At 46.4% G+C, this 14404-nt stretch overlaps 1 protein-coding gene and 1 pseudogene across 1 annotated transcript; both read right to left on the bottom strand.

Annotated features, from left to right (window-relative positions):
- Positions 1 to 469: 469 nt before the first annotated feature.
- Positions 470 to 3404, bottom strand: LOC136454536 (uncharacterized; annotated as a pseudogene).
- Positions 3405 to 5741: 2337 nt separating this feature from the next.
- Positions 5742 to 8588, bottom strand: LOC136452015 (auxin-responsive protein IAA4-like). Its single transcript, XM_066452681.1, has 4 exons — positions 8261 to 8588; positions 6941 to 7143; positions 6459 to 6570; positions 5742 to 6376 (listed from the first exon to the last, which is right to left on the bottom strand). The coding sequence occupies exons 1-4, from the start codon at positions 8461 to 8463 to the stop codon at positions 6322 to 6324; spliced, it is 573 nt and encodes a 190-aa protein (XP_066308778.1). The 5' UTR covers positions 8464 to 8588; the 3' UTR covers positions 5742 to 6321.
- Between the last annotated feature and the right edge of the window lie 5816 nt (positions 8589 to 14404).

Here is a 14404-nt window from a genome sequence, read left to right as displayed (position 1 = left end):
CCCTGAACTATTGGGCGGGTTCGCTTTTCGTCCCTCTGCTCTAAAACCGGGCATTTAGACTCCCTGAACTGTTAAAACCGGACACGAAACCTCCCTGTACACGAAACCACCGTGGTTTTGCCCGTGACCGCATCCGGCGTTCGTCATTTGACTTTTCTCCTTCCTCGCTTCATTCCTGTGTCGTGCGGCGGCGGTCGGCGAGCGGAGCTGAGCGCAGCAAAGCTGAGCACTGGCGCGCGCGGTGGCGGAGCTGAGCGCAGGCCGCAGGCACCAGGACCGAGCTCGAGCACGTCGCTTGCTGGGTGAGTGAGATTTGGTATTTCGTACTCTTATGGATTCTCTGATTTTTGCTAAAGTAATTTGGTCGAAAGCAAGATAAAATCCAAAGTGTTTGCAGATAGCTAAAGGACATTAAGTCTGGTACATCAAATAAAGCATAATGACACATAGTCTGGTACTCAAATAAAAATCATAGCTTGGCCGAGTCCCAAGGTGGAAGGAGAAGCATTGGCACATTGCGTTTCTTTGCTGGTTCTTGAGCATGGTGTTTCTTTGCTGGTCCCTGAGCAGATGCTTGAGCAGTAGCTCTAGTCTCCACCTTTGCCTCCGCTCTAGTGTGAACCAGACCTAGAGAACTTCTGTGAGGCTACAAAGATAGAAAATGTGCACATGTGAACATATTGACAATTGGTGTGTAAACTTATCAAACATTACTAGCAAGTGTATTACCTGTTGCCTAATTGTAGTCGTTCCATCTGAACTTTCAGATCTGTGAGTCAAGGCTGTGTAACTCTTTCTTTTCCTTGCATTACTATCTTGCTGGGTAGATGGCACACGCACTGAGACATTTGTATTTTGAGATGCACGAGGGACAGCAGGTTGATTAGAATGAGCAGGACTTGATTGAGCAGACTGTGCACCACCTGATTGAGCAGACTGTGCACCACCTGATTGAGCAGACTGTGCACCACCTGATTGAGCAGAGTCAGTCCTCCTTCCACAAGTGGAAGCATTGTGTCCAGTGCCTTTATATTTTCCGCACCTAATCACAGTGCCTACCCTAGACATTTTTGTTGCTTTGGGCTTCTCAGTTGGTTCTCTTGTCCTCTCTTTCTTAGGTCACCCAGGTATTTTAATATAACCTGGTGCCCTCAACTTTGGCCTGTCAGATATGGGCCAACCTTCAATCCCTTCCAGAGGTTCAAGACAATGAGCATAAGTATTTTTGAAGTGTTCTACTCTGAAACAATCTGCAATATAGTCATCCAAAACATTGGTTTTCCGGTATATGCTGGATATTGCATGACAACATGGTAAACCAGCTAGCTGCCAATACCTACAAGAGCATGTCTTTTGTTGTAAGTCAACTGTGAACGTATTGTCAAAATGTTTCACTTCAAATTTGTCTGCTCCATTACTAATAGCATGACAGTAGCCAGCCATTGTAATGTAAGTGTTTAGCTTTCTCATGATATGTGGGCATATGGCACCCATCCACCTATCTGCTTTGGTCCCTTGATATGAATCCTAATCATGACCTTCCTTCTGATTGCCTCAAGCATAGTAATGATTGGAAAAAATCTAGCTTCTACTATCCACTTATTAAATGACTCACACATATTATTATGAACTGAATCACAGTTGCTTCCTAACCTGAACCAGGCCCTGCTCCAGTGTTGTGGGTGTGTTTTCATGATTGCCTGAGCTCCTTCTCTAGTGTCTTCTGCTAGCCTGGCTCTTGCATGGTTGAAAAGCATAATGCAGGGAGCCTTGGCACATGCCCAAAATTTTTTCTGCCATTCTTTGTCACTGAACTCTTTTTTCCAATTGGCATAAATATGTCTTGCACAGTTCCTGTGCTCCGCCTCTGGTGCCCATTTCTCAATAGCATTGAGAATACCTTTTTGCTGGTCTGAAATGAATACCCAGTCCCTTCCATCACCAACCTGAATGTCTCTGCACAGCAAGTCACAGAACCAGTCCCAATTGACATTATTTTCCTTGTCTACCACAGCCCAGGCAATGGGATACATCTGATTATTTGCATCTCTTCCAATAGCACAAAGAAGTTCCCCACTCAGTGCTCCTTTAAAAAAACAACCATCTAATCCAACAACTTTCCTACACCCTACCATGAATCCCTCCTTGCAAGCATTAAGGCATATGTACATCCTTCTAAAAATTGGTGGCTCCACATCATCCTCCTTGTTAATTACAACCGTGCTCCTAGGATTGCTCCTTAATAATTCCAGTTGATAGTCATAAAGCCTTTCATATTGTTCCTTTGTCGCAGCAAAGGCCTTCTGAATCACCATAGCTTTTGCTTTCTTCACCTTGGATATGCTTACATCTGCAAACATTTCTTCTTGGATAGTACTCTTCATCCTCGTGATATTCCATGTTGGGTATGCCATGATAAACTTCTTGTACTTCTCAGCTATCCTCCTGGCAGTGACATGCTTGTTGTCCATTCTAGGAAGACAAGTATGCTGATCAATGAATGTAGCAATCTGCCAGCTATCTGCTCTTGAATTCTTAGAACACAAACAAACCAAAGGACAATGCTGCCAGTCACATTTAGCCCTTACCCTTGTTGGTTCATCTTTTATGAACCTTATTACCTTTCTGTTAGCTAGACAATATTTTATGATAGCTTCCTTGAACTCCTTCTTGCCACTGAACTTCATCCCTATTTCAAATATAGGAACTGAAAACTGTGCATTGAACCTCCTATAATGACTTGGCTTCCTTCTCAGTTCCCCATCAGTACCAACCTCTTCAACTGACTCTTCATCATCACTTTCCTCATATGCTGTTCCATCTTCTTCCCCTTCAATGGCTAAATATTATGTTAGCTGTGATCTATTCTCTACAAGAATGATATCATCTAGTGTAGCATGTTCTCCTTTCTTCAACTTCTTCAATTCTTTGAATTTCTTTAGAATCTCAGCGGCTTCTTCATCATCTCCAGATGAGCATGTATCTCCTATGAAATCACTGTCATAGCCTGAGCTTGAATCTTCTTCCTGAATTGCTTTGCCTTTCTTCTTGTATGTACCCTTCCCCTCATCATCAGACACTGAAATAACAGATGGCTCTTCAACATATATATTTGCAACTCCGCTATCCATAATGGAGTCAGACATGAACTGGCAAACTTTGTCATCCACCAGTACACGCAAACCATCATGTAGCTCTTTACCAGGAAATAACCAATGCAATAAAACTCCATCATGTACATTGTAATGATCACGCAAGCGTCCCACAACCTCTGACAGAGAAATCTTGTCTCGATCAATATAAGACATTGCAGCCTTCCCCCGAAAATAATGCAGTATCTTGCCATCTTTGAAAAACTCTCCACCAAAACAGAACCTCACAGCCAGTGAGTCCGACACATCCATGGCCTACATACATTAAAAAAATAATACGCCTTCATTAATCCCACTGAAGGGCAGGCCTGGTGCAGTGGTGAGAGCTGTCTCACTGAGTCACCAGGTCATGGGTTCGAAGCAGTCTCTCCGTATATTTTGCGGGGGAAAGGCTTGCCTCGGTTTTTCCCTTCCCCAGACCCCACTCATGTGGGAGCCTCCGGCACTGTGCCCCTTCATTAATCCACTAATGTAGATGCAAGTAAAGAGCACCCAAAAAAAACTGGTAGCTCTCGTCTCCTATGCCTAATAAACAATGGATCTCCAAAAAGCAAGTCCCAGGGAACCCAGATCCAAGAAAAAAACAATTATTCTATGCCTAATTGACTCATTAGGAGTGCGATTCCACAAACCTGGTGCGCTTTGTGGCAGCAAAGGCCTTCTGAATCCTCTGGACACCCACCAGATCCGCCTACTGCAACGGCACGTGCGCACCACCCACCAGCCGCCCGCCTCCGAGGGAAAAGAAAAAGAATCCCAGCTAGGGTTACAGGTGGTCACGGGCACATTTTGACCACCGTCAATGGCCTGACAAGCGGTACAGGGAGGTTTCGTGTCTGGTTTTAACAGTTCAGCGAGTCGAAATACCCGGTTTTGGAGTTGAGGGAGGAAAAACGAACCCGCCCAATAGTTCAGGGAGGTAAAAAGGACTTTTTTCCAAAATTAGACGGGAAACCAACAGCAGCGCAGCGTGCTGCACACCTGACACCGCTCCGTCGCCGAGCCCGCATGAGCATGCATGCCTCTGTCGTAAAGACAGGGTTCTTGGACAGTGATGGCGTTGCTAGCTCGTTAATCTCCATGTATTCCAGATGTGGCTGCTTGGACGATGCACACCGAGCGTTTGTGGAGGCAAAAGATCATTTGCATGTAATGCCCTGGACGGCCATGATAACTGCACTGCAGCAGCATGGATATGGAATGCACGCAATTGATGTATTCGAGAATATGCTAGAGAACGGCATTCCTCCGGACCAGTGTTCTCTCTTCCTGTAGCCACAGCGGATTTGTTGAGCAAGGACACAAGTACTTCGATTCAATGACTGAAGTTCATAAGATCACACCATGGAATGAGCATTATGCGTGCATGGTTGACATGTTTGGGCGAGCAGGCCTTCTAACTGAGGCAAAGCGATTCATTCACCAGATGAGACCTAAGCCAGATGCATCAGTCCTTGGGGCACTCCTTTCGGCTTGCATGAACTGCGGGGACCTTGAGATGGGTAAGGAGGTTGCCAAAAAGCTGTTTGTGATTGATCCAGGTAATACCGGGAACTATGTCCTGCTTGCTAATATCTATGCAACACGTGGAAGATTGGAGGAGGCAAAGGAGGTGCGGAGATGGATGATGTTTCAGGAGTTAAGGAAGGAAAAGGGACGCAGCTTAATCAGCAATTGAGAACCAAATCTGTACCTCATGAATACTTGAGGTTTCTATTGTCTCAAGGATGACAGCTGCATTTGTCAAACAGAAAAGCTTGCTGCCCGTTTTATATACATACAGTTAAGGCAATAAAGCCTATAGGAGTTTCTGCATACTCAAGGTTCATGAGCATCCCAGCAGTGAAATCTGAAAAGGTATGACCCATTCAAACCATATGTGGAGAAATTTAATTCCTTGTTAGTTAGAGCAGAAGACACAAAATGCAGAACAATTATACTACTAGCATGTGGTCAATACATGTATTCCTTGTAGTAACCACTGCTATATGCTGAACTACACAGCAAAGGAGGAAATAGAGCAGCACAGCATCTCTTGCAAGAACTTCCATTGTGGTGTGATCGTGTTTGGACCACATTCTTTTGGCTGTCAGATGAGAGCCTCAGGGTCGGGTTAAAGTTCCAAGTTGTAGTTTTCTTCCACATTAGGCCTTGTTTTGATGCACTCGTATCCACCTTAATCCAAGTTTAAAGTCCACCCCAATCCACTCGATTGAGGTAGAAACGAGTGTATCTAAACAAGGCCTTAGCAATACCTGTTTCAGCTTCCTCTTCTTTTCGCTGTGGCTACTCAGAGTTGCATGTGTGGTAGAAATAAAGGAATATGAAGTGCGACATAGTGTGTTGATGTTTATTTAAGCTTTTGTGTCTCCATGTTTCTAGTTTTTACTAAAGTGAAACTACATAGTTCTGGATTTAATACCAAACAGGGAGCAGGGCTATGCCTTTGTCAATGGACTTGGAGACATGAATATACAAGAGCACAGAGACTATGGGCCTGTTTGGTTGGGTGGCTAACCCCCAACCAGGCTCCAGGAAGAGACATGAATATACGTATGTTCTTCCACTACTTTTAACTTCTCAACACATGCAATTATATTTATATCTGGCATCTCATATTCTAGTAATAAATAAATTTTAAAAGTTTGAGTAATGAAAAGCTCAAAATGGCAGTACAATTTTGCTCATCTCATTTTATTAAAGGATAAATACAAAATGAGAATTATGTGGTTTCAAGAAAAGGGAAAATATCTCTCTTTCACTTGGTGCACTGCACTAAGAGATTACTACTGATTAGTTTTCTGTGATCCTTATAACACCATGTTAGCGTTATTTGTAACCGTAGTACTAAATGAACAAGAAAAGGTCTGCATATACTCCTTACTTGCACGAAGATATATATCTTTGGCATTATAATATTCTTCGTGCAAATTGCCTGTTCTTTAATAAATAACCATGGTATTTACAAGGCAGTCAAAGAAACAGAAAAGGAAACATAAAATACCAAAATTTAATTTTCTAGGGAAGGTAGCAAGGTTGACTTTTCTTCAGTATACTGTACACGGTTAGTATAGCCTCAGCATCACATGTCCACTCTGTTCAGCAAAATCTTAATGAACCTATATAAAAAGAAGAAATATAGAGTCCACCGCATGAATAAGCTTGCTAACTAGCATTTATCTGTTCTTGCAATCCTCAGTTTCTTTACACTTCCCAGGAAGAGCCTGCCAGAACAATGGACAGAGACAAGATTAACTAACAGTAAATGAAATGCAAGTGAATCATTTAAGCTAAGAAGAAACATACTCCCACGGCACATCCCCAACCATCATCCAGTCTCCATCCTGGTCTTCATAGGTGAGAACATGTGCAGCCTTCTCGTGAGGAAGTCGTTGATGGTACTCCATAACATCAGCATCTAATCATATCACATATTGATTATAGAGCAACCGGCAAGCATTGCAATACAATATAATGACATAGCAAGATGTGACATCATGTCTTGAAGTTTATCTATCTAATTTTAAAGTGTGAGGCAGGAATTCCTCCAAAAATTAAATAATTCAAATTTGTGGTCTAGTGCTAGTGGCTAGAATCCCAAGAAAAGTTTCTAGTGTTGGCATGGAATAATTACAATCCATTCTGTAGTTCAATTATGTGGGTATATCCATTTTTGCATCCATCAAATCGCTTAGTTCGTTTGGCGTTCTCCTTTTTTTTTTCCTTTTTTGGATTACTATCCTTAAAAATCTGTGGTAATGAACTTAGCTAGCTCGATGCATACTTACAAGTGATGGAGGCCTTGAACATGTGGCGAAGTTTTGCAAGGAGGCTGTCGTACCCATCCAGCAAGAGCAAGTCCAGCTTCCGACCGATTGGAACGCCTTCCATGTACACCTTCACGAACAATGTTCGCCGTCGACGTGCCGAAGCTGTCAAGGCGCTTCTAAGGAAGGGTTTGATCGGGGGCCAATCCGGGAGTACTTGGTTCCTGCCCATCATCCGTTCGTGTTGAAAGTGTTGTTAATAAATGTAGATGACGTGCACAAGGGAACCAATTGGATGGAGAGTACTGTTGGGATATTAATCGGGGATGCTGTATATTTTAGAGATGATAACGACAATACTACAAATATGAAAGTTGTTGTGAAGATATCAATGATCAATTAAGGCTAAGATTATAGTCTTAAAAATACTAAAATGTCTGGCTCAATGAAAAATATGATTCTTTTATGGATCTCCTTTGTTTGTTGTGGTATGATCAAGTATTATTTTTTGGGGTAGTATGACCAAGTAGTATATCAAGTTGATTGAAAATTGAAGGAAGCTTATGCCCTCGAGAAAATTGAGGGAAAAATGTTGCAAGATAAAATAAATAAATAAATAAACCACTACTAAAAAAATAAAACTCAAGGCAGTTAGTTTCACATGTGAAATTCAGACCACAGTTTCTCTTTAATTAGGAACCGGTACTAAAAGTAATTCTGAAAATATATCCCAAATACTATCATATAATAAATCATATAATAAATATAATCAAAGATCTGTTATAGGCACGTGGAAACAAGAAAGTAGACAAATCTAAGATCTTAGATGTTTTTATGCCGCGTGATGGACAGAAAAAAAAACATTCTTCTCAATTCATACAAGAGAGATAGGAGTACTATCTGATAACGAAAAAATAAAGAAATAGACTGAACTGATGTGATCATGGTGGCTCACGTATATGATCTGCCATGTGGGTGTGAAGAGATCCAAAGAAGAACAGGAAGGAGCAGATTTTTGCTCTCTAACCTCTAATTCACCATGCACATGCGCACTAGAATTGATCTCCAACAGATAAATGGTGAGGTGCAGATTCATCTAAGGTGAGTAATCAATTGAATTTTTTTTTAAAAAAAAGACGAAAAGACAGATAATGTCGGCCGGAATCAGCCATGCATCTTCCTAGTTAATTTGTTCCATTAGCTAAAGGGGAAGCCTTATTAGCTTGTTGCTTGCATATGCATCTACGACTTGCTGATCTCATCTAATATAACACGTACGAAGCTAGTTAGTTAAGAAGGGAGAAAAGAGAGTTGTGGGTGAAGATAGAATCGATCGAAAACCTTGGCGTAGAAGGGATGCTCTTGCTCTCCGCTACCAGGAGGGAGGACGCCGGCGACAGGCTGAGCCCTAGCTGAAGGTCGGTGCTGAGGTCGTCCCTCCTCGCCGCCGGCCGGCAGCCCGATGACGTGGTGGAGAGCACCGGGTGGGTGCTGCTGTCCATGGACGACGACGGAGACCGGCCGCTGTCCTTGCACTCCGCCATGCTGCCTGGTGCATACACAGCAGCTGCTGATAGCTGGCTAGCGATAGCTAGTTATTAGAAACGGAGAGAGGGCCGGGGTGGAGTGAATCTAACACCAACTCGTGAAATTGGAACGGAAGAAGGAAGAAGGGAGAAGGAAAGAGAGGGCAGGAGAGCTGTGTATATATAGCAGGCGATGAGAGCTGAGTGGCTGACAAAAGCCAAAGGGTTGAACTATAAAAGTATGCGCGTATAGTGGAGAGAGTTGTGTGTCGAAGAATATTTGGCCTTCTTTTTGTATATATGCTTTGTAGCAGTATAAATAAAAATAGATAAAGGCTTCTTTTTCTATGTGATATATAGTTGGCGGACACAACTGGTTGGTTAGCTGATCAGATTAAGGTGAGACTGAGACACATGCATGTAGAGGATTCTTTTTTTTCTCTCATTTTACACGAGCCCCATCATTCCATTTTGATATATATATATATATATATATATATATATATATATATATATATATATATATATATATATATATATATATATATATATATGCGACAGTACACAATGTTGTGAAATATATTAGCTGGTAATCTGTTATATACGTACGTATAATAATAACAATCAACGAAGAGAGAACATTTTTTAATATAACGAGAGAAAACAATGATATCAAGCACCCTCCGGCCTCTCCATGACAGCGGACGTGTTGGGTAGGTACGGGGTGCACTCGAGCGCGCGGGGATGCGACCACCACCACCCAAAATCTCCTTGTGACAGAGAGAGCGCCCCCCACACCAACGCATACGCACCGATGATCATGCCCGGCCGCGCGCCAAGCCACTGGACTTGGACCTGCCGCTCGCTCGCCCTCCACTGACACTACGCGCGCAATCATGTGCGCACGCTCTCTCCGGAAGCAGGATAATAGCAACCCGCCCGCCCGGTCATGATAGATCAATGCGTGATGCGATCAGTTCCGGCTGGGCACACACACATGTTGCTGTACACATGCGTGCATGGCCGGGCCGGGCCGGCGCATGAGTTATTGCGGAGGGCCGGCCGGCATGGCGTGCAGTGGAGACCAAGCGAGCCGAGATACGATAGCTAGCCAGGCAGCAGTGTTCACCACTCGATCGTACCGGCCGTCCCTGTTCCCTGGCTGGCTGGCTCCCTGTCTGTGGCTGCCATCGACGTGCGTCGATCGTCAACGCACGGCGGGGCCGCGCTTGGCTGGGTACAGGAGGGTACGTACGTACGTGCGCGCGCGCTGGTCATAAAGACGGGGACCCAATCCACCGGCTGGAGGCGCGACACGGATCGGTGTTGACGCCCGCGCGAGGCCTGCCGCGGCGCAGGGCTACAGCCCAGAGACACACCCCCGGCCGTCGAAAGCGACGCCCCTGTCTCTCGCGTCTCGGTACCATCGGCCAGGGGCTCGCTCGATCGCTAGCTGTTCGTGCTCGCCCCGCGCCGCGCGCCGGGTGTTGATCCTGGCTGCGCTGCACGACTAGTTTATCAGCGCACACACTCACTCACTATAATTAGAGATAAAAGAAGAGATTGAAAACAGTGCACATATACTCAGCATAAGCACTAACGTTGGTCGAAACTTTACCCTTTGGTTTGTTGCAACTGAACTAAGTATTCAATTGCTCTTTAAATAGAATATATACAACTCTAGCTGTACCTCTACCAGGTACATAATTGTTGGTCAACTACCTACTCCGGAGTACAAGAGTACACCAACTACTATGGTACACCAATTACCTACTCCTAAGGTACGGAGTATATCAACTACTCCTAGGAGTAGTACAAAGCTTATCTAAGTCCACTACCAAGACATGGTTGATGTAATAGCTACTAACTAATGTACTAGAGGTGGTCTATTGCAATACTGATACAGCTATAGGAACTGGTCGATAGAGTCGATCAGTCCCCAACTCCCAACAGGGAGTGATCGGCCGAGACAACCAGTCTCCAACCAATAAGAAAATGGAGAGCAGCATATTATGTCTAACAATTCTTTCCCTAATCCTGCTGCTAGCCCGATGCCTTGACCTCATCCATGCCAATCATCTTCCTCAGCTCCATGAACCGCAGGCGTCTGAGTGACTTGGTGAGGATGTCAGCGTGCTGTCTGCCGGTCTCAACAAACTCGATGACGATCCACCCTCCATCGATGCAGTCCCAGAGGAAGTGGAAATTGATGTTGATGTGCTTGCTTCGGTCGTGGAGGACAGGGTTCTTAGCGAGGGCGATGGCGAGCTGGTTGTCCACCATCAGAGCTGGCGGGTGAGCTTCCTCGCCGGTCAGCTCGCCCAGCAGCCGGCGCAGCCAAACAACATGGCACGCCGCCGTGGCAGCTACGACGTACTCCGCCTCACACGTCGATAGCGTCACAATCTTTTGCTTCAGCGACTGCCAAGCAATGGGGGCTGCTCTAAAGAAGACGAGCATGCCGGAGGTGCTCCGTCGCCCATCAATATCGCCCGCCATGTCCGCATCGCTGAAAACAGTGAGCTCCGACTCACCTTTCTTTGCCTTGGGGGGTGCCTCACTGAATACCGTGAGCCGCAACCCTTCCTTGCCGCCAATCTTGGGGAAGATGATCGCTTGATCGAGCGTCCCCTTGATGTAGCGTAGCAAACTTTTCACTGTCGACCAGTGATCTTCACTCGGGTCTTCCATGAAAAGGCTGACGTACCCAACTGCGAACGCAATGTCCGATCGGGTATGAGTGAGGTAGCGCAGCCCACTGACGATACTCTGATAGCGCGTCGCGTCCACCTTTGCAGCAGTGCTGTGCTTGCTCAGCTGCAGCCACTCCTCTATTGGAGTTGCGCACGACTTGCACTCCGCCATGCCGCCACGCTTCAGCAGCTTCTCCGCGTAGGCGCGTTGACCCAGGGAGATGCTCTACTTCTCCTGCCTCACCTCTATGCCGAGGTAGTAGGAGAGCGCGTCGAGATCGCTCATCTTCAAACAAGCCGCCATCTCACGCTTGAAACCATCGATGTCATCTGCTCACGCTCTGATGACGATTAAGTCATACACATACACGTCAACGACGAGCTCCTCCTTCCCCCGTCGCTGCGTGTAGAGCACGTGCTCTGTAGCGCAGCGAGTGAACCTAAGCTCGTCCAAGGTGGCGTCGAGCTTAGCGTTCCACGCCCAAGGGGCCTGCCGCAGTCCGTAGAACACCTTACGCAGCTTGAGCACCATGTACTCAGCGCCCTTGACGGTGAAGCCCAGAGCTTGCTTGATGAAGACCGTCTCCGTGAGCTCGTCGTTGAGGAACATAGACTTGACGTCTAGGTGGTGGACACGTCAATCCTTCACTACTGCCATGGCCAACAGCAAGCGAACGGACTCCATTCGCGCCACCGGAGCAAAGTCTTCCTCGAAGTCGGTGCCCTCACGCTGCACGAAGCCGCGGGCGATGAGCCAAGCCTTGTACTTGACAATGGCGCTGCGCTCATCCCGCTTCACCTTGTAGACCCACTTCAAGCCGATTGGCCTACAGCCCACCGGTGGATCTACCAGCTCCCATTTGCCATTGTCCTCGATGGCCTTCATCTCTTCCAACATCTCCCGTCGCCAATTGGCGTGGCGTTTAGCCACTATGAATGTTGGTGGCTCCTCGGCACTAACAAGGAGCAGCTCGGAATCGTCGAGCAGCTGACTCGCTAGCCCTGTGGCCCCTGCACTGTCGATGATGTTCTCTAGCCTGCGGAACCGGACCTCCTCGCTGTCGTGGAAGGCATCCACGAACTCGCTGATGTCGCTCGGAGGGGAGGTGAACTCGATTGGTGGTCCCTGGCTTCCCTGTTCTACCGGAGTGGTCGGCACCACTTCTAGAGTGGCCGACTCTACTGTTGGAGCGCTTTGCACTGCTGCTGAAGTGCTCGGCACCCTCTCTGAAGTGCTCGGCACAACTCCTGGAGTGCTCGACACTGACCCAGGAGTGCTCGGCTCTGTTGCTGGAGTGGTCAGCACCTCCTCTCCAGCGTCTCCACCACCATGGATGACCATGCGCTCGACGATGAAGGTGCTGGTGAAACCGCCAGCTTCCCCCTTGCCCAAATTGTCCCATTCCCAGGCCGCCTTCTCATCGAACACCACATCCCTAAAGATCACCACCTTGCCTCTCTTGGGATCATAAAGCCGATAGGCATTGCTGCCCTCCTCGTAGCCTAGGAGCACCATCAGTGTGCTCCTGTCTTCCAGCTTGTCGAGGTGAGGCTTGGTGTTCTTCACATGGCCGACGCAGCCAAATGTCCTGAGGAAGGACACATTCAGCTTGCGTCCATGCCAAGCTTCGGATGGCGTCTTGCCCTTTAGGTCCTTGGTGGGCGTGCGGTTGAGGATAAACACCACCGTGGTCACCACCTCTCCCTAGAACTCCGCCGTCTTCTTAGCCTTAATCATGGATCGACCCATGCCGACCACCGTCTAGTTCCGCCGCTCCACCATGCCATTCTACTATGGCGAGTACAATGTGGTGTGGTGTCGCACCATGCCCTAATCCGCACAGTACACAGCGAATTCCACTAAAGTGAATTCACCGTCGTGATCAGTCCGCAGCACGCGTAGCTTCTTACCGCTTGAAAGCATCTAGACCTCTAGCTGGGTTTCGGTGATTAATGACAACACGAGATTACTATGACTAACGTGTGTTTTGCAGAGGCAATTTGAGTTAGGTCATGGTAATGAAAATTGATTGGACAATCATGGTTGTCATGCCCCTGTCGATGGAAATCGTTTCAGTTTTCATAGGATGGACGACAAGGTTAAGGACGACTAGTTCTAAGTGTCATTTGGAGTTGAAGAGACACTTAGAGTAGTTTAGGACTTTGTATTTTCCTTTGGCCATAATATTAAGGGGAGTATGGACTAGTAGCTTGACCTAGGTGAGTCTAGTGGGTTAGGTGTGGTGCATATTTGTCAAACCTAGCACTAGGTAGCTCAGGAATAGCCCTAAGATCAATTGGAGTCATCTTCATTCACATAGGATTTCGAATTAGGAGTGAATGGAGGGTCAAATGACTGACCGGACACTGGTCTGGTTGTGACCGGACGCTGGAGGGTGAGTCCGGTCAGTTCATTTGATCAACTGTAGTCATCTGGTATTGACCGGACGCTGAGTGGAGGAGCACCGGACGCTAGGGTGCCTATGTCCAATTGACTCCAGAGAGGTTCCAGAACGTCTTTTTCTTGACCGGACGTGTCCGGTTGATGCTGATCGGATGCTAGCCAGAGATTAACAACTCTCTCTGACACTGAGGTGGGTATAACTGATCGGAGCGTCCGGTCATCCTGCAGAGTGCTGACTTAGCCTCCAAACGTTATGTTTTGAATGAGGAGGTATAAATACTTACTCCACTCATCCATAGGAGGTATCTTGCACATTTGTTCAGCTAAGAAACACCGTTGGAGTGCAAGGGAGAGCAAGTGCTTAGTGTGGTGATTGAGATTTGAGAATCCAAGATTAAGGACCTCATTAGTGAATAGAGAGTAGCAAGTGTGCATCCACCTTTCTCATTAGGCTTGTCTTGGTCAAGTGAGAGTTTGTGCTTGTTACTCTTGGTGATCTCCATCGCCTAGACGGCTTGGTGGTGATTGGGAGCTTGGTGATCATCCGACGGAGCTTGTGGATGACCCAAGTCCTTGCGCGGATCAAGGGGGAGCTACACCCTTATGTGGGTGCTCCAACGAGGACTAGTGGGGAGTGACGATTCTTTGATATCTCGAAAAAACATCATCGTGTTCCTTTCCCTCTCTTTACTTTGAGCATTTACATTTGAGCAATTTATTTCATGTCTTTACATTCCTAGAATTGCCATGCTAGAGTAGGATTGGAACCTAGGGTGCAAAACTTTTGTGCGGTAGAATAATAGAAACACATTCTAGACACAAGAGGTGAAGTGGGCTAAGTGTAGAACTTAATTATTGCATA

The sequence above is a fragment of the Miscanthus floridulus genome, chromosome 5 (genome assembly GCF_019320115.1).
Source record: "Miscanthus floridulus cultivar M001 chromosome 5, ASM1932011v1, whole genome shotgun sequence".
NCBI lineage: Eukaryota > Viridiplantae > Streptophyta > Magnoliopsida > Poales > Poaceae > Miscanthus > Miscanthus floridulus.
This window is presented reverse-complemented; position numbering and strand designations above follow the sequence as displayed.